This window comes from Sitodiplosis mosellana, unplaced genomic scaffold (assembly GCF_009176505.1).
Source record: "Sitodiplosis mosellana isolate CC-2019 unplaced genomic scaffold, AAFC_SMos_1.0 Smas_scaffold_11, whole genome shotgun sequence".
Classification (NCBI taxonomy): domain Eukaryota; kingdom Metazoa; phylum Arthropoda; class Insecta; order Diptera; family Cecidomyiidae; genus Sitodiplosis; species Sitodiplosis mosellana.
The window spans coordinates 2,718,381-2,742,132 of NW_022595253.1; the positions used below are offsets into that span (position 1 = coordinate 2,718,381).

Below are 23,752 nucleotides of genomic sequence, written 5' to 3' on the forward strand. Positions count from 1 at the left end.
AATAGAATCTTTTGAATTCAATAGAGAGTGAAAATCGTAACTTTGTCTCAGACATTTTCATTTTGAAACGCATCATGATTTCCATTAAATTATCTATGATTCAAAAGATCTTTTGAATTTGAGCATTTACATTTGAATTGATGCGTAGGCTATCGTTCCAAGTGACAAACTACTTAGTTCATTTGAAAGAGAGATATTGGTGTCAAGTAGCCAAAAGTCTGTTTAGTCATTTCGTCTATTGAATGACTTTGCCCAACCGACGATAAATTTTATCGTGTTCAAATTTGTTGTGTGGCTCTTAGCCATTATATAATACGTGTGTGTGTGTGTGTGTGTGCGTGTGGATAAAATGCAATGCAAATATGTACAAATGTGATGTGGAAGCGCAAAATCGAAGTCAAGCCTACAATTGCTGTGCAAACCAAAGAAGAAAAGAAGAAAAAAAGAAAAAGTGAAAAGAGCAAAAAAAGAGAAAATTCCGGAAATCCAACACAACTTAAATTCTACGGCGTATGTGCTATACCATATATATATTTTGCGGTGCAGTTAAGCGATCAAACTTTACAAAATAGATAGATGTATAAATACTATGTACAAAACGTATGTGAATTGGAATTGATGCGAAGCCACACAGTAACACATACGCACCAGTAAACACGGTGCTTTAGACCAAAATGAAATACAAACTAATCCAAAAACCAAACCAATCAACAGACAAACACATAGCCCAGACAGCCAAATTTGCGACAACAAACGAACACAAAAAATAAAGCTTGACTTGGTGCGCCCGGAAGCAATGTTGTACAAAAGAGCAAATATATACACGCAAAAGTGTAAACGGAAATTGGTGCGTTGTTGCCGACAAAAAACACCGCAAAATGTTATCCATCAAAACCAATTGTTGTGTTCTTTGTTTCATGTTGTTACTAACTACCTCAGTTTCGATGAGCTTCTCAACCAATTGAACGGTTCGTATATGAGGTACACCGGTCACCGGACACGGTACTTCTTCAGTGCGTGTGGTTACCTTTTCGCCGAGCACTTTTTCCGTTTCGCGTACAATCAAAGCACCTGGACTTGATTTGATTGCAATGCGGGGGAAAACGATCGCCTGTGGAAAAGTTTGAACAATTTATACCGAATTTTAGTTTCAAAGAAGAAAAAGAAGAAGAAGAAAAAGAAAAACTAGAAGAAGAAAGTAAATGTTTGTCTAATGAGAATCAATGCTAACACAACTCCTCCCCAAGCGTCCGACGAACAAATCAAACGAATCAACAACAAAGTAGTTTATCATATATATCATCAATATTGTTTGTCTTTTCTTTCTCGCTCGCCTGCTCGTTCTCTGATGATTGAAAGAAAATTCCGCTCGTAATTTATTACAATGAAGTTCGAAGATCCATCCCTTATGCCGAAATTAAATACGTACACTACTCTGCAGACAAATAAAAGCTCGTTGATTCGTTGAATTTGGCAAACAACAACCATCGATCGGAAGAATAATGGCAAGAGACAATAGACATACACAGAGTGAGAGAATATCCCATGAAACAATAATTGAGTCTGATGTCGGGCTGATGATACAATCGTCAACCGCTATCGCAAACAATAAAAACCTACTTTGTTTGCAGTTATCCGCTGTAAATGCCAATCGATGTTCCAAGTTCCACTTACAAATAGCGTCGCCGTTTGGAACGGCCCGTTCCGCCCAAACAACGCAGCTAAAGCAGATAAGACGCAGAGCTTGCATGTTGTAACGACTGCAATTCATATGGAAATTGATGATGGAAAATGGACGGAGATACTAAAACCAAATAATGTTGAGTTGTCACGACACAACCACCCAATATTGCCCTGATAAACTGACAAAATAATACAGTGGATTAGCGGTAATCCTTTTATTTGCAATGGATTTTTTTCGGCTTCCCTTACTTTTCTTTTGTTTTTCTATCTATCTCACTATTGGTTCGATCAAATGTGAACAAATATCCACTTTGACTAAATATGATTGTGCATGCAAAATTCGGAGCAACGATGTTCGCTTCGTTTACAACGGAAGAAACTAGATTTTGCTTCTAATTTTCGTTGAGATGCGACAGCATGGCTGAAAGATTTATTGAATAAAATGTACATGTACACGTCTGTCTATCGCTTCGATACCCGTATCTTGTGAACTTCAGTGCACTTGCCCGCACTCAACAGTCAACTTTCTTCTCGGTGCAGCGCACTGAATGCCATTTTAGCTCCTTTAACATGCACATCCCGAATTCGGGAAAATGTTTAAACTTTTGTCACAGCGCTACCTAATGAAATCGTTTTGGGAGCACCGCCATCCAAATGCTTTTTGCGTACATAAGCAACGTGACCGCAAATGTTGCGATTTAATCATTGAATAGTTAAAATTGATCATCACAGCGTGTGAGAGTGTGTGTGTGTGTGTATGTGCGGAAGGAAGCATCTGGTCCTGGCTCTGGCTATCAGCACAGACACAGACACAAACCGACACAAATCTCTCCCTAGGAAAATGCATTTTCAAAGAGAAAGTTTTTCAATGCGCTTTTCCTTACGTTCGAAAGTCGAATCTTTGCCGTTCCCTGGATGTGAATCTGTTTAAATATTTTCCATTACAATGTTTATCTATCAAAGAAAACTTTGGTCTGGAGTTTGTACGGTAGAAGAAACAGAGACATAGTAGATGCTCGACCAAGCGGCACACACACAGTGTGTCATAGCCCTAATATAAAAGGCGACACAAATGTACGCAAAACTACAGAAATTGCTTTTCAAATGTTTGCACACAAGATGTTCTTAATATTTTGCTGACTTTCTCTCTCTCTCTCTCCCTCTCTCGATGTCGTGAACTATTTAAATTTTTGCAACCCTCGAGTTCTTGTACAAAACTGACTTGAACCTACGCCAATATTGACTTGCCATTTGTCCATTCATTGCATTGCAATCACAGTCACTCAGCTTGACTTTGATAAAACAGAAAAAAAAAACTTTTCAAAATTTAATTAGGTTGCTTTTTTTTCTTCTTTCTTCTCTAGTTGTTTTTTGTTCACTTATTTTGATTTTGCTCCTTGACTTCCATGTCCTGCTTGCTGTATGATGTATCGTCACATTTAGTATGCCATTAAAATTCTCGGTTGCATTACATTGTGACGAAGTAAACATTTTCTCATTCCGTTTGAATCGCACTTTTTTTTCTCGTTTTGTTTGAAATCGTATTTGCTTAGAATCAGATGTTTAAAACAAAATTTATCCATGTTTGTGCAACATTATCTGATGAAGTGAAGCAATGATGAGCGCAACGATAGCATCTTCGCTGAAAATCGCCAGAGGTAAAGTTTGTGATAATTTCACAAGTTTATACCAACTTTTGATTCGCTATATAGCTTCGTTAAGAGCATGAGCCAAACTGCTCTTTCTCTCTCTCTCTCTCTCTCTCTCACTCACTTCGCACGATCATGGCACCGAGAAACGAGGTTCAATTAAGATCTTAACAATTGACACAATTACCCAGATTCAGTGGCATGTAACTAATTCATTAGCCATTTCACCGGAAGAAATTAGAAAATGCGTCAAAACAAATGACATCTTATTTTGAAATGGTGTCTTTTTGTACATCACAATGAACGCACTTGAAGTAAAATAATGGAAACAAGTTTTTCTTTGAACATCATTTCAAAGAGCAGTTTTCTCGATAGAGAATCAAATGAAGGAAAATATTTTTAAACTCATCAAAAGTGGTTGTTTCAAGTGAAAAAGGGATTTTCTACGAAGAGAATAGCAAAAGAAGATTTTTATCTTCAACTTTATGTTACACAGAGTATGTAGTTTCGAAATTCTTCGAATTTTTCGGTGGAGTACACAATAATAACCGGGCTGTTAGTTGCAATCAACCGAATTCATAGTATTTTCGAACAAATGCAATTATGAAAAGGTAAACATGGGACAATTTTCCCTAGAATTTTAAACTTGAATCGACGAGAACAAATCAATTCAGCGTCTGAATTTTTGACCACTCATTTCCTTCAAATAGCAAACTTTATTATTATCGTAATGTAATTCAACATTAGTTGTAATTGTAAATTGAACATGAATTCAGTCGTGTACAATTAATTTGTGTATTGCCGATTCGTTATTTGAAAGTGGAAAATGTTTCGTGCAACAGATTTAATTGAATTTCATTGAAGTGTGTTTAAGACGTGATCGAAATTGATGGAAGACATCTTTGGACACAATTATAACGAAGGTCGTCTTGTTGATAAATACAAAGCAAAATGCAGCTCAAACGTTGCACATCTCAAGACAAAAGTTTATAGCCAGAGTTTTCATGGTTACACGAAAGAATCGACTTAGTTTTCCGTCTTACACGAAACCATAAGAAATTGAAACTGAACGCGATGACAAGCAAACGCGAAGAACGAATATCTTCCGTTAACTTTATATTTCGCAACATTTTGCAAAACTTTATGTTATTCCTTAACTCGGTGAATTTGATGGAACTTGGGTTTTTTTACCAGCGACTTTTTTTTACTATTCACATTTAGTTTATATTTACGTGGATTTCAGCGGGAAAAAAATTTCTACATTTTTTATCAGTAAATGCATTATACAACTGATGTACTATCAGCTGAACAAGTATTCACGACTTTTCCCTGGATTAACGTTGCACATAACCAAACGAATCCGGTAATTTTTAACGAACATTTTTTGTTCATCATATCATGTTTTGCCCACGAGCAGAGAGATGTTTTGAAAAAAGAGAGAGAGAGAGAATTATCAAAAACTTTCGAAACAAGGTCAAATGTTGACTGACAATACTGAATTGTTGTCTGAAGTTAACATTTCCTGAGAGCATCTTTGTTCATTCATTTCATCGAATGTTTATTATTTTTTTCGCTTTCCTTTGTAATCTTTTTCCATTTCCATTTTATCAACAACGAAAAAAAAGTGAGACAAAACATCACCAAAAAATTGTCAAGATGAATCATTGTCAGATTTTTGTTGTTGCACCATCATCAGAGGTGAGGTTCCGTTTGGTTTATGTGTTTTTGTTTGTCAAGTACATTTCAGCCGAAAAAAAAACTGTGTTCAGTGGTTTTCATGAAGTCCGTGGTTCTTTGCTTTTGAATACAAAAAAAAAAAATCAGTGAACTATGTTTTCATGGCAATTTGCTGCTGTTGCCTGTACATTGGTTTTCTTTTTTATTTACGTACTCAAATAAATCAATTGCTGTTCGTTATCAACGATGACAGTCATAAAATGAAAAACATTCGCTCAACAAATGCACGACAACATGTGAAATTCAACAACAATTATTTACGACGATGAGCCAGAACACACGCCAATTTTATCACCGAGACTGTATTTTTAAAATCAGAATGACGTTTTTTTTTTTCTCGTTCATATGTGTGTGTGTGCCGGTGCTCGATCTGTCCTATCAGAGCGTATGAAACGTAATAAAAATCATTGATGGATGCTGTATAATAATAAAAAAATGTTGTTGCATGTAAACGTGTGGCAAATAAACTGCCGTTCGGGCATTTTTCATTTGAATGATCCATAATAAAATGTGGTTTTTGTTTCACCAACATTTCAAATGAAAAGAAACATCGCGGCAAAACTGTAATTACATTGTGATTTCAAATGGGAATCGCTTGAAAAGAACCACTCACACACACAATGATTCAGAAAAAAGCTCAAACGTTGGCATGTAAATACGTTAAATTGTTAATTACGGTCGATGATGAGCTGGTTTTTTTTGTGCAGGTGTAACCATAAACTGTACGTTCTTTTCATCATTTTGATGGACGCAAACGATGGAGCGAAAAACTGTAATTATGTTGCAAACAGTCGTTTTTTCCCTTCCATTTCCTGATGTAGATAAATGCATCATTTTGAAATATTGATAACTGGAGTTGAAAAACTTTGAAGCGTATATTCATGAACAAATCTCTGAAAATGCTTCCATTTTAGATATACATCCCTTATTCATATTCACGGCATGGGTTAAAACACTAGGTGGATTAATGAAGACAAAACAGACAAGTATTGTGTCGGATGTTTGGGTTACGTGAAAAACAGAACAGTCGATGGTTCAAAAAATGTTATTACGTTGCATTTAAAATTCGAACGGATTGACGATTGTTGGAATGGGGGATATTAATCAATGGGGTTTATTCAAGCACAGTTGAATTAAGTTATCAGTGTGATGTTAGTCACGGCCAGTCATTTAATTCAAATCATTAATGGTACTTACCTCGCTTTTCTTGGTCAAATCATCGTTCAGTTTGTTTATCGATTGTTGTGCAACGGTGACTTCTTCTTGCAGTGTTTTCAGTCGCTCTTGACGCCAAGCGGCACGTTCCTCAGCCCTAATTCAAACAAACGAAACATTTGACGAATGAACAAAAAAGAAAATTAAATCAACAAAAAAATCATGGTAAAATTTTCAAGTTGGCTACAATTTAGAAGTAGTACTTAAATCTCCACCGAGAAACACGAAACACAAAACGAAAAGCAAGATCAAAATCTGGGTCATTTGCTTTATGTCGAATCCAAATAGAGTCGAGTCGAGTCCATTACATTATCCACTTTATGGAGACGATTCAAAAGAGCGCATAATTTTATTGAGTTTATTCAATTCATTGCATTATCCATTCTCGTTTCCCGCAAATGTTCCTTTTTTATTGTTGAATTCATGTCGCTAAACCATTCATCTTTCCCTTTCTCGTTCTCTTTGTCTCCCTATCTTACTCGCCGCTTGTGCCAACGCCGGCTTGATATAGTCGCCCTCAATGTACTCTATATCGTTGGTTTAAGAGTGGTTGGCATAGAGAACGACCACATAAAAGACTTTTTTCAAAAGTGTGAAACCACGAAGAGATAGAGAGCGAAAAAAATGGAGTCACATGAATACGAACAAAGAAGAAAATCTAAGCTGCATCGAAAAACACAGTTGCAGCAGTAATAGCAGCAATAGCAGTAGTAAATATTCCAAATGCATTAGAAACACATTTTGAATTGAAAGAGCTGCGGCGATTGCAATCTATGTACATTGTGCGCTTAGCGTACGATTTGATAAGCAGGCAAAAGGAATGCCAAGTCAAAGGGATCATGTTAGACAATGTGAATGAATGAAGAGTTGCAGCAATCAAAGAGCGCAGAAATATGCTTAGATTCCACAAAACAGATGATTTTTAAGTACGCAACGGAATCTTCTTTTCTTTCTTTACATCCATTCTCTCTGGTTTCTCATGCTTTGCAAATCCAAAATCCATGTGATTATCTGAGCTGCAAAAGTGCCACTTCTATTTTTTCCAAAACAATGTGCATCGCCATCATCACTTTGAGTGCATGCCAAGCCAAAAGTACACATCATTTCGAGTTTAAAATAATGTTGTTGATCGCTCTTTGTTGAAATATTTACATTTCTATTTGCTTTTTACACTGCCAGTGCGTATGCAATTGAAGTGTGTGTGCGGGTTTGTGCTCTTACCATACAAACAACTTGATTGTGTAAAACAAACGAAAATGTTAGTAGAAAAATCATCGTCATACAAATACAGGAGTGAAAAAGGAACAAGATAGAAACCTCTCATGCAAATCGCCAACACGCTTTACAACATATCAGATCCTTTGAAGGACGAAAATTGTGCTATCTAGAAAAAAAGTGTTTAGTAATCATTCCACATAAGCCATAAATAAGTAACGAAAATAACCATCTAAAACCATATATCGTTCAGTAAATCTTACGGCGAAGTAGTAGAAGATAAAAAAATACAGAAAGTGTTAGTATACATACATACTAAAAGAGTAATCTTTTTTATTTTGTTTTTCTTTCATATTTATGTTGCGAAGTGTCAGTTGGTAGTATCATTTTCCTGAGAAGTGAACAAATTTTCCCCACGAAACGAAATTCGAGTGTAATAGATACAAGCTACTTACTGGATCGCCTGCAATTCGTATGGCGACGGAGTGGTGTTGGATTTATTGACGTTATTGGATATGTGATCGGATGAAATTGCAGCCGACGGTGATGAGAGTAACGTTGTTGCCGTTGTCTCAGTGTGCACGGGTCGGGGTATTTTACTATTTATATTTGTTCGTATTGGAATGCGACTGGGAGTTGCAGACGCGGTGGTCGTCGTCGTCATCGCCATTTTCAGGCCGCTCTTGTGTGTGGGTGACGAGGGAAGACTTTAGCACCGCAAACACAATGAAAAAAGACAAACGTGCAATATTCAGGTGGTGTGGTAGTGTGTTTGTTGTTGGTGATGACAGCCAACAATTTATGTGCATTGGTATGTGGCAGTGTGCAGCAAAGGAGGGTGGACAAGTGCAAGTGATTGAGTAATGATTGTTCATGCATTGGAATGTAACAAAATAAGAAAAATTAAATGGATTTTCGTAAGGCAATTTATATGGAAATAGCAAATAATAATACAATAAAATTCGGATGAAGTACAAGAATACAACAACAACTGAATGACAACAATTGGATGAAAAGGAAATGGTGGTGTGCATGGATATACGTATTTTATTCCGGTAAACTTATTTTACAGCCAATATATTGACTTGCCAGCACTTTTTCCCTTTTTTTTTCATTATTTTCATGCTCACGTACACTACAAGGTAGAAAGAGTGCAAAGGTGTGGCAATTGGTTGTGGCGAGAAAAAAAAAAGCAAATTGTCATGTTGATTTTTATCGCTTTTTCATTGCAAAATTTACTATCCCTTAGTTTTTATGTTTAGAGATGATATCATAGGATTAGATGGAACGTACGGGGATTATCCGTTGTAAGGTTTGTATTTTTTTTACGATCTAAATTTTATGTTTGACTGAGGTGAAGCGATCGATTTTCTGTCAATTTAATGCGAGTAAGGTTTGATTAATTTCCACAGAAGTTGTTAAAAGGAAGTAGTAAGTTTGCAAGGTGGGTTGTCCAAGAAAAAAATTTCCCGGTAAGTCTTCAAAATGTTAATTTTCTATAGATTCATTCGAAATGAGGGAAAAAATGACGGAAATTTCCACATTTCAATGGGATTTTCATTGTATATTTTCGTCGAAAGCATTATTATTTAAATTATGCATCTCATACACTCTGAGTGATTGATCTGGCATCATATTAGGGTCAAATAAATGTTGATTTGTCCACATTCACTGTGATTCAAAATCGACATTCATTTGATTGAATTTTCAATGAGCGAGAAAAAAAATTGTGATAAACAAGATTTTCCAGTCAGTGAAGGGACGCTCTGACTGAATATAAATGCTTCGATTTTCAACCGTCGTACACATCAAATACACCTAGTTGTGATTTGACTCGAGAGCATCCAGACGATTTGGCTGACTACCAAAATTTTTTTTCTTCCCTCTTATTCTCTCTTGTTCCATTTGAATTATTCATGACTCGGTGTTTATTGATCTTGTTTTCTTTTATTCCAATCTTCCCTTCGTCTTGTGTCTTTTTTTGATGCTACTTGGGCCGTACGCAACTGTCGAATATATATTGGAATGCTTATGCTAGAAAAGCGAGTGTTAGCGAAGCAAAATGAATGTGTACGACAGGTGAGCGTGGAGATATGAAACGAAAACTTTCGTCGAATTTTTGTTTTATTTTTTACGCCTGTCATGTTACCAGCTGGATTCACTCCACTACAAAATTGATTTCACAACGCTGTCGACGGTTTTTGGTACGTGGCCTTCTCTATCTCTCCCTTTCGCTCATTCTCTTTTGCAGTTAAAACACCTGGACACACACACATTTATTGACGACGACGAACTTTTATGCGGAAGTATGCGTTTCGGCTTGAAACTTACATTTACCTTGCCTTGCCTCGCTTTGCCTGGTTGCCCGCTTTCTGTTTCGCTTTTTATATGCATGGGATTGTGTGTTTGACTTGTAATTTTGCTATTAGTATTCACAACAAAATTGACAAACAAGAAAATCAACCGCAATTCTATCTATCGCCACTGAATAGCCAATAAAGAAAATGGAAACACGTAAAAAACACCAGCGTCAAGGATAAAACGAAAGCGGCTTCGAAGGATTGACCGAATTGATGTTGATTTGTAAAGAGAAAAACGCGTTGGGAAAAACGAAACCAGAAAAAGAAGAAGAAGAAGCAAGAAACAAACCAGCGCAGAAATTTATGGACATTTCTTTCGCTGTTTTTTCCGTAGAATTTTCTTTTTCTCTCGATACTCCTTCACTCGAGTGTAAAATGAGATTTCTTTCGAATTGTTGCGCGCGCCGTCCAATGCATTCTCGCTACAAATTCTGTCATAAATCTTGGACAATGTGATGCGATGGAAAAACATGGCTAGAAATATAACTGTCACTAAGTGTGTTTGCGTAGATGAAACAGAAGCACACCGAAACAATGGAGAGAACACAGCGTGGATTCAACAAAACTTTGTGCATTTGATGCTGATGACGAGCAAGAATGGGTGTGGGTGAGAGTGAGAGAGAAGCAGAAAAGCAAAACCAGTAGAACTTGTATTGCCAACAGGTCGCTTCGTTATTGTGTACACATTGCACACACAGCAGCCGAACTGTTCGGTATTAATCGAGCTCTCACGACGTCACCTCATTCTTCGAAGCTAGTTTTCCCCAGCTCTCAATACATACGGCTTAGCATACAAAAAATGACGAAAGTTTACTAAGACAACTACTCGAGTCAAGCGAAACAACGCTACACAAAGCGATGGCAGCAACAAAAGAGAACAAGCGAACAGAAAAAAATCAAACACACATACAAAAAAAAACGATGAAATCAACAAGAACCTTTGCACTTTAGGCGTGGCTGTGTGTGCGATGACGAGGAAATTCCTTGAGCAATTTCTCTCTCACTCTCTCTCTCTCTCTCTCTCTGCTTTCGCCCCAAAATTAATATATTTATTCACGTACGAGAAGGTTAAACCGAGGGAAAACTTTGCCCGTTCATCCTCCCTGGGCACTTCTTTTCTTCTGTGCTTTCTCTCTGGTTACGAACGATTGCAAATACACAAGTAGTTTGTTCGTTTTGATTTCATTGTGACTTTTTCTTTTGCCCTTTATATTTTCTATGTTCAGCGGGAACTTTTTCTTTGTGGCCGTATTTATTAAATCAACTTTCATCATATCATTTTGTGTGGCGTTTTTTTCATCCATCAACAACAACATAAAAAACGGGATTTTTTTAAATACGCCAACCACATTTTGATTTTGTTCGCACAGAAAATTCCCTTTCAATATTAAAGTTGCTCGGCATCAAAGCAACGAGCTGGAGATCGAACAAGTAGTCGTGTTCCAAGAACAAGCTGCTTTGTTGTTGTCAGGCCAATGTTGTTTTTAAGCTTCCAAAAAAGTATTCTTTGTGCCAAGCGCCTTATTTTAATTTGTTTGAATGAGTGTGTGAATTTATGTATTTAAAAAGTAGACTTAAGCCGTTGCCGCAGAGAGAGAAAAGAGTATTTGTGTGTGTGTCTGTTCGTTACCGTATGCGAAATGCTCGCACATTAAAATGTTCCGGTTTGCGGAAATTGCAGTGCGAGAGCATAAAACACTGAGTAATTTGAAGAAATGATGTAATGCGAGCATATCGTTTTTCTTCTTCTTCTGCACTACGCTACGCCATCCCAATTACTTTGCAAAGTTAAATTTTGTCTTATTTAATTACATTCGAGTAGTTTGGAGCGAAAATGTAATACGTACAGAAAAGTTGCCCGGAAAAATGTCAAATGAAAAGAGATAGCTATATAGTTCACTATAGTTTACTATACAGTTTACTATATAACTATCCCTTTTCCGCTCATTCATCATTGACATTTTTCCGCGCAACTTTTCTGTATTATATTTTCGCTCCAAACTACTCATTTCTCCTTAAAACTTATTTTGTTCATTTCCTTTTGACTTAAGTTACCGTTGCATTTGATATTCGCTCATTTGAATTGCAATGTTTCGGTGGGTGGATGTAAATGTTTGTCACCCACACATGTATGTATACTTTGGCACGCACATACCATGAAGGTAAAGCGCCGTACGAAATTCGTCTTCTATTTACATTTGGCAGAGAATGCGAAACGAAAACGCATATGCTAATTTCATGTAAACAGGCGAAGTAGAGCGGAATGTGACAACTCCGTATGCAATTTTTCAATTGCGCGTCTAAAATCAGATGAAACACGTTGGCGTGTGCGGTCGCATTACGCACACGGCTTCTCAAAACCGAATGTGTGTGCAAGCACAATTGCCATAACGAAGCATGACAGCGGCAATACAATTGAAATGAATATGTATTGTATTTATATGATTGGATGGGAGTCACAAAAGACAATCTCAGTGTGAATAAGTGGAAATAAAACGTAGCAAAAGACGTTATACACATTTTTTTCTTCTTCTTTGTCATATCGAAAGCAAGTGATCCCGGTTGACTGAATTGATGTGGTGTATGTGTGTGTGTGTGTGTGTGTGTGTGTGTGTGTGTGTGTTGTGTATTGCCGAATGATGTGTGTGTACTTGTTCAGCTGATTTCAAATGGATGCACAGCAGCAGCAGCAGCATCACGGAACGAGAAAAAGCTGCCTCAAAAAAGGAGATAGAAAATAACATTGGAAATGTGCTGATTCTCAAGAAAATTCGCTCTCTTGCTGAGATTATTTTTACTGTTGTGTTTTTATCCCAGCTCTCGAGTTTTCTTTCCTTAGCTTGTTTTCTTATCCCATCATTTCAATTGTGTATAGTGTGTGTTCTGTGAGTGCACACATTGTGCGTGTACTCGAGCTTCTCTCATTCACTGCTTCGAAAGAAATTCAATGTAGAAGCAAATTCAAAAGAAAAACACACGACATGCTCGTGCTCATCTCATCTCATTTCAAATGGAAGCGAATAATGCAAACATCACAGCAAATTTACAATAAAATAGTGCCGTTCTTGAGATTTCTCTGTGCAGGCTTCGATCTGCTGTGCTTTGCATTGCTTCGTTGTTGTTCTGCTCAACTTTCAAACCACATACATACACACACGAATGATAATAACGAAGAAAAACCCTGTGCAAAGTCTAGAAAACTAATAGAAATTTATTTGCTAGTTGTTATTGTCTGTGCAGTGCGTTGGTCGTGCTTTTTGCACATGGCTTCTTGAATGTGTATGGGGAATATTGGTCTTCTCTTTCGTGAATGTTGTTCTTATTGTTCGAAGTATAGGCGAAGCTGAGCGAAGGAGAGAGAGAGACAGAGAGAAAGAAAGCTGACAAAATGTGCAATACCAACGACGATACAAATCGTTTTCTTTCACACCGTTATTCGTTTCGTTTTCGATATGTATACTTCCTGTTTACCGTTGAATCCAGGCAGAAACAATATTTTTGTTGCCATTTTCCGTTGTTCGAGTTCGGAAGAGTATTTTGTTCCATTTGTTAGACGCACGACGTCGCCAAGAATAAAAGACAGCAGATTGCAACAGTGGAGTCATGGATGGAGGGACAACAACAACAAGAATGTATGTGTGTATGTAGCATTTGCTGAGGAAATTCACAGCGATGCCATACTTTATTTGGACAATATTCACCATGGTGATTTGCTAAAATAATTCCCGTCTGTCATTTGTGAACACGCGGTGCTACCTAATTTGATCTGTCACTGATCAGTGTATACACCGTGCATAAAATACCAACCAAACATTCACATCGTGCCATTCAGAACCCACAAAATGAACACAAAACTGCGAACTTCATCAGAATTTTTCCGTTTTTCCTTGTTTCATTTTTCTATTCTCACCGGGATTGCCTTTGTTTTATTTGTCGACTGCATATATGAACGCACAAACTGACATAGTGCCAGGAGAAAATAAGACACCCACTCAAAGATGGTACGATTTGCATTTTCGTAACATAATTACAATTCATACAACAAAATTTATTTCATTTTCAAAAATGTTCATTTTTCATAATTTTTTGCGTTGACTTACATGCTAATAAATACATAAAATGTTTCGAATCTTCACGATGTTAGCTGCATGTGGAAATTTGTATTTTACCCTAAAATTACTACAAACGTACAGAAATCAAAACTGTAAATGTTCAGGCACAGAAGTTTCACTATGAACTCTAAACCGATATAGAGAAATCATTATACGAAATTCGATTTTTGACGGATTTTTAGCCTCACTCTGAACACTGATGTGTTTTTGCTCGAAATTAATGATCTCGCGCGCTGCCTCATGCTTATTCTAACTTATATGTATCTAAAATTTTAAGTTAAGATCCTTAACCAAAAAAAAAAAAAAAAACAGTAGAAGGAAACGAAAAAGTAAAATGCTTCAGTTTAACAAGTTATATATAAAGTTATTTTGGAAAGTTATTATAGTATAATAATTTTTAGGCTGTATTCCGTACTTCGCTTGCATTTTCCATCCTATATATGTTACACCCTGGATTTTCTTTCAAGTGTATTTTATGTACGTGTATGTCTGCTCGTAATTTGTACTGAAAATTTTGTTCGAAACTTTTTCTGAATAAACCTTTCTATAGAAACTAAAAATGGATTTGAAAATCATGTGTTGGTGTTGGAGAATTGCGTTCAATGAGCATGCAAACGTATGTGTGTTGAATTAGCCTAAAAATGATTATGCTTCGGTAACGAATGGTCATTGAGCGGGAAAAGCTCGAAATAAAGCTCAAACCAAGTGTTTGGCAGTTCTAGTGGATTGTTTTTGCTTTCATTTTAACTTGTGCCAAAAATGATATATACCAATTAATTTTTGTGTGTTTCTGTTCCCATTCAACATTTTGCTTATCATCTAAAAGAAAAAAAAAGAAAATACTAGAAAAATAATCTTACAAGTGCCACATTAAAAGAGTGCAATGTTAGATACACTTAACATTAAGTACATGACCAGGTGATAAACGGAAAATATACAATCAAGAAAACATACCATAATTTAAAAAAAATTGTCCAAATTATAAAAAATAATAAAATTAGCTGGCATTTGTTTCTTTTTGTTTGTTTTTTTTTTTATATTACAAAAATAGATCTATTTCGTATGTTTTTTATCTTTGTTTGGTATTTGTCTCAATTGTGTTTGTGTTACATTTAAACAAAAAAAGAAGAAAACAAAAAGAATGTATATATAACAGGAAAGGCATAAATATGAATAGTAAAGCTAGATTCATAATAACAAAGAATAAAATAAATACAGTAGAAGTTGGTAAAATCAATAGAGAAACAGAAAAGTTCTGTTTCGATTGTTTTTCGTTCTATCTTAAACATTAGGCGTCATTATGCTAAAAAGATGCTTGTGGGATGTTTTAGTTTTGTGTGTTTGTTTGTTTGCCAAGTTGCAGTGCAATAAGAGGTGTGTGTCATTTGGAAAATGGTTAGTAAAAGTTTTAAGATTGTGTGTGTGGTTTCTATAGCGTTTCACATTCTAATTAAAAACAGCTTCAATTTCCTTTAATGGATTCCTATAAAAGATTTTTAAAAAAAGAAGAAAATAAAAAAGGGAAAGAAAGAAGAGAAAATGCATCAAAAAACATTAAACACAGCAAGTAAATTGTTTCTTGTATATTTTTTCGTTGTTAAAAAGTGAAGAAAAAAAAAATAGTGTTAGTAAATAGTGAAATATAAAGTCATGCATAAATAACCCATGTCAACCGTTTTGTTGGTGATTTTTCTAAAAAATTAAAAACATGCAAGTGAAAACGAAAGATAAGAAAGAGTTTGACACAAAAGCTAAAGCGGTATTAGGAAATACACCCATTGAAATAGAAATAGAAACTAATGGCTTGTGAATTCGGTGCAATGAACTGGTATGATGATGGGGTAGGGAGAATAGCAAACAACCGGTTGCATATTTTATGAAGTGAAATGCGCGTTGTGCAACAATGATTAATGACGGCCAAATCCGTTGCTCAAATGATTATACATTGCAGCTGAAATCGTTCGTCGACTTTCGGCTATTGCCCTATAAACAACGAGTCTAATCTTGTGTGTGAGTGTAAGCGTAGTCAGTTATTTGGCATTCAATCCATCTCAATTTCAGCGTGACCGAAGATTTTCGCTGCCATTTCAGCGCTTTCACAACAATTCAAGCGTCTTCTCTCCCCCAATTTCCTCCTCTTTCTCCCTTCCTTCCACAAGGAAAGAGGAAACACTTGTTTCGATCTCTTCTCTCGCTCTTTTTTGTTCAAGCGCAAAATGTACAACGATAAAGATTCCATTCACTTTTTGAACAATTTTTTTCCTCTTTCTCTCTTTTCTATTTTTGCAAGAAAAAAAAACCGAAACCGAACCTATTAAGTCAAGAACTGCTGGATAGATTCCAATTGATTGGCTACTTTAACCAGAAATTCAACATAAAATAACAAACATTTACTGAACACAGAGCGTGAAGAAAGTGAGAGAATGAGGGAGAGAGTGCGAGTTGTGGCGGCACTGCAAAACCAATGTTTTGATTTCGATTTTGCATAAAAGTCGAGAGAAGTTTTCAATCGAAAAATTACGCTTTTATTTACATTTTGAAATGTTCAAGTGCATGCAGCTCATTGCCAATTTAGATGCAATCAATATTGTCCTCGATGCCAAATCAATTGCTCCATTTAATCGAACTATTTGAAATTTATATGCAAATCAGTGGGAGAAGAAGAGATTTCGAAGTCAGTGAAAATGCTTTGGGTGAAAATTCAATTTATGCAATGAATGTCAGGTAAATAAGGTAAGTAAGGAATGCTGATGGACCAGTCGCTCACTCTGCATTCCATCGACAATATTGAAACAACAAAAATATTTTCGTTCATTTCAGGCACATCGAACTTCACGAACAATTTGATGCTGAAATTCAGTTGAGCACTTGGAATTTTATGCGTTTCTGAATAGTTTGCATCATTAATTACTTTTTCATGAGCTATACGAATTTCGCTGTAAAAGAATAGCCTGTCTGAAAAGAGCTTGAAAAAAAAAAACAGTTTCACAGCACATTTTAGCGTTGGTGAATGAATAACTTTTTAATGTGGAAAAACTCCAAACACCCAGAGAAATGTACACATTTAACAGTGTCGTATTGTTTGCTAGCTCCAAAAATTGAAACATTATACTAAAGAGAATGTTAATGAGAGTGAAAGGAAAAAAGGACGAAAACAACAGTCTGTTGTCAACAGAGAGAGAGAGAGAGAGAGGGTGAGAGAGAGAAAGATAAATAAATAAATCATGAATGCTATTTAACACTTGTTCAACGCAGTAAATTATCACCATAAAGAAGGTGAACGGGAAAAAAATGAGTATTTCATGAGCGCGCGCGCGATTTTAATGAAATTTACTGTGATGTCGACACCACTCACAGTGTGAACGACGAACGAAGAATGAAAAAAATTGAAACGAATGTACATTCTGTTGTTGGAGTGTATTTATTTGATTATTTCTATTAGCTAGACCGCATTTTTTGCATTTTCGCACTCAATGAGCATTAAAAATAATTGTGGCTGAAAATGTAATCAACGAGCACTCGCGCGCCCATCATTCGTCGTGAGCATGAAGATTTCATTTTTCACTCTGTTCACACAATCCAAACGGGCAAAAATAAAACATGAAAATAAAATAGAATTGCCGACGATAAAATTCGAAATGAAAATGGAATGAATGCAATGAAAATAAACAACAATGAACGAGACGCTGTTGGAATCAGCCTTCTTTAATCGTCTCGAAATAAACGCAATGGAATAGACTTAGTGCGAGGCGAGCAAGGAAAACAGATGAAATGAGAGAGACAGCGATAGAAAAAGAAAAAAGATTGTGATTAATAATGACATTGAATTGGGATGGGGTGGCCAAGAGAACCAAGCAAAAGAGAAAAAGAATAACCAAGTACTAAAACATATGTGATCAACTTCCATGAGCTGTTTTCAGTTAGATTTTCGTTGCATTGGCCAATTTTGAGCGGATTTTCTTCGTGGTTCACTCAGAAATGATGAAGCATTGGATTATTGTTGGTTATGTTAAACACAGTTACTGAAATGTTTATGACCGAACGAAATGTTATTTATTGTGTCTAATGCGAAAAAGAGCGTCGACCAAATTAACGATAATTATTATATGAAAATTATTTCTTTGCTGTTTTTATGGTCTTGTTTTTGTTTTGGTAGAGAGAGAGAGAGAGAGAGAGAGAGAGAGAGTATGCGAATGCGTGGGTGTTTGTGTGGCGACATGTAAAAGCCTAACCATTATTTGATGTAATGATTTATCGTTGCGTTTGAAATGAATATATTGCCACTGGTGAATTTATTAGCACTGCCATGTGTTTATTCGTTAGACGGTTTTAGCAAATATTCTAATTCGCATGGACTAATTTAATGGGCTTATCCGTTTGATCATTTACACCAAATGGCACAGAACAACGGGACCGAAAATTAAAACTAATGAATTGCGACGAAACAAAGAAAATGAAAGAAAAAAAAATGAAAATTACCTGCTGTCCCTTGAATCGCCCGCGTGGATGTCATTTTCATCGTCATCACTCTCGTCATCGTCATCATCGTTGCTGTCACTTGACGTGCCATCGACATTGTCATTGCCTTTCTCAAAACAATTTTCATCGGTCGCTCTCAAGATTTTCTTATTCTTTTTATCACGTTTTAATGTCTCGATCTTTTTTTCCTCTTCTTGTTTCAGTTTTTCAACTTCATCTTGTGATAAAAATGAGAAAACTTTCTCTGCTCACACACAAGCAACGCGAACAATTCAAGCAAAATGGAAAAAATGGGAAGAAAAAAAATATTTAAGTAAATTTTCAAAATTAAATGAAATGAATAAATTGTTATGCGTTTTCCAATTCACAAGTGACGTTCGTTTTTCGGAATAATACGGTTTTTTTTTTCTTGCCATCGTTGAGCCATTTAATTTTTCTTAAAGTGCAGAATTGTTATTACGTTTTCTGTAAGTTTATTGAAGAGAACGCGAAAAAAGTCTAACAATCAGGTTTGCCCGAAGTTCTACATGGTTCACTGATGGTTTCAATTCAGTTGAAATATAAATTGAATACCCGCCTGTGTTGGCTGCTTGAAAAAATACTCAAAATGTTTGCGTGGTTTTCAGCTGTTGTTCATTTCAAAACAGCAGAAAAATGTATATACATATCCAAATGCTGTTTCATTTAAAATGTAGAAAAAGAGCCGGGATTTAAGAGATATCACTAATTAAATTGATTAGAGCTTTGAAAGAAACGATAGCAATATGCAGTGGTTTTGCGTGCAGAAAAAACATCAAGCCGCCGGCAATTCCGCCATACTCATCTCATGTATTGGGACATTCCTTTGTTTGAAGTAGAAGACAGAGACACAGAGAGTTAGTGAAATAAATTATGGGTGAAAGAGAGAAAAAAATTCAATTTTTTCTGATAATTCACGGAATTATACTGTGGCATCATCTAATTTGATGGCGGTTCAACCATATTCGAAATAATAAAATGTCTTGAGAGACAGTGAATCGGTGTGTAGGAGTGTGGACTGAAAGCAACAACAGCACCGTGAAAAAACGCATTTCCACAGAAAATTGTTAGCATAAACAAATATTTATAACGAGCATTCCGCTTTATGGCCTTTCTTTGACTGTGTCAATAAATGTCGAATGGGAGGTGGCTCAATCTCACTCAGTCGGTATGAGTGTGTGGCGACGTTGTTGTTCATTGGCATTCCTTTTGGTTGCCAGCAGCCACCACCACACTCAAGACAATTGAACACGCATCAAATAATGAAATTGAATTTATGCCTTTCGACGTCGCTTTATTGATGTTTTCTTTCCACATCTTGAATTTTTCTTTCTTTTTTTTCGTCGTTGTTGTTGTTTTCGTTCCTTTCAATGAAAATCGAATAAAATGCCGACGCATTGCAAGAGAAAAGCTACAAATACATCACATGATGCACAGTAAACGAAAAGCCAAGAAAAAAGAAAGAAAGACTGATACAGCCGCTCAACAAAGAAGCTGACTCTTTTCGCTCGAATAACTCTGAAAGTCGCAGGCGGCGTTCATTTTTTTTACTTCACTCTGATCCAACTCGTTTACGTGCTTTCAACTTGAGTTGCTTTCCTTCCGTCGTGCACATATATACATTTTTCGACGTGCATACACACACTTCTGTTTCATATCGCATGCCATTCCAGCAAAACTTTTGATTTATAAGCTCTGTCATTCGGTGTCTATGCAGTCGTAAAGTCACCTCGTAGAATGCTGCTACTCGAAATATATGAATACGCGCGTGAATATAACACACAACATAACATACACACTCCATAAAAAAACGGTACACGGCGAGATGATGCTGAGCACATGCAAAATACCGTTTAACATCACTTCGTGTTGATGAAAAGCCGCTGCCGTCGACGACGATGACAACGGTGAAGAACAAGCAGGAAAAATTATATATTCGCCGTTATGGCACGGACGCTATGAACCGAAACATTGAATACATACCAAATTATGCGTGCTTCACGGCGCATGTTTCGCATTCAGATCAACGGATGTGAAACGAGAATAACAAATGCGCGCGCTCCGTCGAAAAAAGAAACAAAACCCGAAGAACAGAAGAAATATGACACGGCAACGTAATGAAGTGGTTAATCATTGTTATTTAATGAAAGAAATCCTCGAAACGAAGCACTTTCCCTTCAGAAGCACAAACTAAATGCGAAACATTTTTCGCAACACAAAACAAAATCCATCTGGTGAAGATCGTAGAGTGTGAGAACGAATAAAAAGTTCAGTATCTTAAGTGTGTTTTGAATGCAATTTTTTTCTCGCTATGATGAATATGTGAAAAAGGCAATTCGCTGTGTAATTAATTTCAATGTGATGAATTGTAAATTGTTGGAAAATGTAAATTTCGTTCATCGCTTCAATGAAATCACCTTCTGCATCATCGTTGGAATAAAGTTTTTCCGTTTCAAACATACAAATGAAGTGCGCTTGCCATCGAAAGTTCTGGCAAAAATTGCCACATCTTATCAATCTTTCGTTTGAGTTTGGAATTCCCCTGGTAAATGTACATTCCGAGCAACTTGTGCTCTGTCTCTCTCTTTATTCAATTACTTACTAAATGTGACCCAAATGAGTATAAATTTCATTTGGAAACACCAAATTAAATGGCTCTACTGTCTCAACGTACGTCAATTTTGAATCGAAATTGAAAAAAAAACGTGTACTATACTAAAACTATGAATTTTTGTTTGATTTACCTGATTTCGGCGCTGGCTTGTTGTGGTCTTCCATTGCATTTTCAAAGAATCGCTTTCGGTCCGACACCGATTTTGGTACTTTAGCTGAAGCGGGCGGAGACTGCAGACGCAATACACACAAGTTCGCAATAAAAATCGAACAAGAAAAATACACAGAAACAGAACGATTTTGATAGCGCACAAGACAAGCATATGAAACAAAAACAAAGAAGAGAGAAAAAACATAAACAAAAATTAAACATGAACATTTTTGAGCGAAAATATTATTACAACAATAGATAGATAGACGGTATGGTGGTGGTTGATTCAACCCAATGAATCATTCAACTTGAATGTTTTTTTTTTATTCTTCGGTTAATTTCTCGTATTGTAAAATTCAATTTTCATACCAAAGCAAAAATTCACACTGAATTGACGGTGCGTTAACGCATGTCTGACACTGTTCTCACACGGTTTTGAACGTCAAACCGTGTGGCTATAGTATAATAGAGTGTGAAGCCGTTTGACATAATTTTTGATTTCAAATAACCGTGTGGATGCAGTGTAAGTTTGTTCGGATATCAAGAGTCGACACCAAAAATGGTTTCAAAATTCGCCATGATAACGCAACGGTCATACACTTCGACGAAATGGTTTTAAATTTAAAACAATGTGGCGGACTTCCACACTGTTCAATACAACATAAACTGCATCCGCACGGTTATTTGACATCAAAAATGATGTCAAACGACTTCACACTCTACTATACTATATCCACACGGTTTGACGTTCAAAACCGTGTGGGAACAGTGTCAGACATGCGTTAATGCAACGTCGATTCAGTGTGAATTTTTGCTTGAGATAGGCACTTTTCAGCCGCGCCATCCGCAAGTGCCACAAGCATAGGAGTTTGTAGCATAAATAATATTATAATTTGTTATCGATTCAAAATGAAACAGAAACACCGAAAACATTTCTTTCATTTTAATCGAGCCGAAGGAGCTACATAACGTATACTCGACTTAGCAACATAACCAATACTTACAATTCATAGAAAAGATATTTTGCACAGACAATAAAGCAGAAAGCATTTTAAAATATATATATATATATATAAAAAGACACTTCGTAGCCAATTATACGCCTTTTAAAAACGTATTATACCGAAAATAAAATAAAGGGCATTGAGTGTGAAAAATGAAAAGTTTTGCGATGGTATTTATTTCACCTTTTAACTGTGCAACATTTTTGCTAAAAAAAAAACTTTGGTTAAAATTAGAGAAAGAAGAGCTTTTAAACGTAAATGAGGAAAACTATTCGTCACTTTCAAATATAGAACAGAATATGAAAAAAAGATATGTTACGATAAAACTCAGGCGTGGAAATATTTAAACCAAAAAAAATGGCCAAATTAATAATAATTGCAGCACAATGTACAATATGGCAAATTTAGAAATTTAATTATAGCCGAAAAATAGAGTGCAAAGTCATGACTCATTCTCATTCGTTCGATGCGGCAACGTTGTTGTCTGTGCAGTGTGTGCAGCACTTTGCAACCGACGTGAAATCTAACAAATGGAAACTATTGTGGAAAATACAGGGATAGAGATAGATAGAAAGAAAAACATACGAAAGATAAAGTGAGAGAGAAAAGAAGAGAATGAGAGTAGAGATAAAGTTTATTGGAATGAGTGAAGAGGAAGTATTGTCGGTACTTATTTGTAAATGGTTTTCCGGGCGTTAAAAGTTTCAACTTAGTTTTGCGAATAAATTTGTTCGGTAAATTTACTGTTCGATGCCTGTGGAAAAGTATGCAAATCTGTGTGTGTGTCGTTGTCGGTGTGTGAACAACACGACAGCGGAACAAGACAGGGAGATTGATAGAGACTGAGTGAGCGTAAAGCGTGTGCATTCTCAAGTGAATTTGGAAAATATGAATCAATTGAATGAAATGGAATGGCTGAGGGTCGTAATGTTGGTTGGTTTTTCTCTCATTTGCACGTGCATTTAGCATCGCATTGCCCGTTGTTTTTTTCTACCACTAATGCATTCAAGATACTTATTCGTCACAATCTACCGTTGCATTTATTAGGAGCAATAAGTCTTAATCAAGTGAAATTCGATGTGTTTTACTACTGTTCGAGCACTATTTTTACTGCGTCAATTCATTTTGGAAAAACGAGCAAATTTTCTATTGTTTGTTGCACAAAAATAGAACCATAATTGCATGGAATTCCGTTTGAAAATTCTCATGAGTCGATCTTTCTTTGAAACGACCTACTTCACAAAACGACAGCGAAAAAGAATGGGCAACATGAAATCAGGACTTTTAGTAGAATTAGCCTTGGGCCAATAAGCTTCCGGGCTTGATTGTACATCAATTGCTTCGGTTTGATTCTCCTCTACTCAAGGATAAAGTATTCAAAAGGGTTATTATTTTATGTTTGGTCGTTCATTTCGAAACGGTTGGCTTGAAAAACGACACACACACACACACTCTCTCTCGACTTGTCGAACTAACGAGTCAACTCGGGCAACGACCATTCTCAACTCGAGATGGA

The 23,752-nt window shown here is 36.2% G+C and overlaps 1 protein-coding gene across 26 annotated transcripts in view; it reads right to left on the reverse strand.

Moving 5' to 3' along the window:
• Positions 1 to 23,752, reverse strand: part of LOC129567299 (protein lap4-like) — a 122,864-nt gene that overhangs the window by 17,497 nt on the left and 81,615 nt on the right. For 13 of the 26 annotated variants that reach the window (XM_055444044.1, XM_055444034.1, XM_055444037.1 and 10 more), the window contains 5 exons: positions 21,213 to 21,312; positions 18,451 to 18,694; positions 7,955 to 8,206; positions 6,267 to 6,381; positions 935 to 1,111 (listed from right to left, as the gene is read on the reverse strand). In XM_055444044.1, coding sequence (XP_055300019.1) covers positions 935 to 1,111; positions 6,267 to 6,381; positions 7,955 to 8,206; positions 18,451 to 18,694; positions 21,213 to 21,312 — 888 coding nt within the window. Of the gene's footprint in view, positions 1 to 934; positions 1,112 to 6,266; positions 6,382 to 7,954; positions 8,207 to 13,866; positions 15,455 to 18,450; positions 18,695 to 21,212; positions 21,313 to 23,752 lie in introns of those variants that run through there. The other 13 variants (XM_055444045.1, XM_055444041.1, XM_055444053.1 and 10 more) reach the window with 4 other exon arrangements.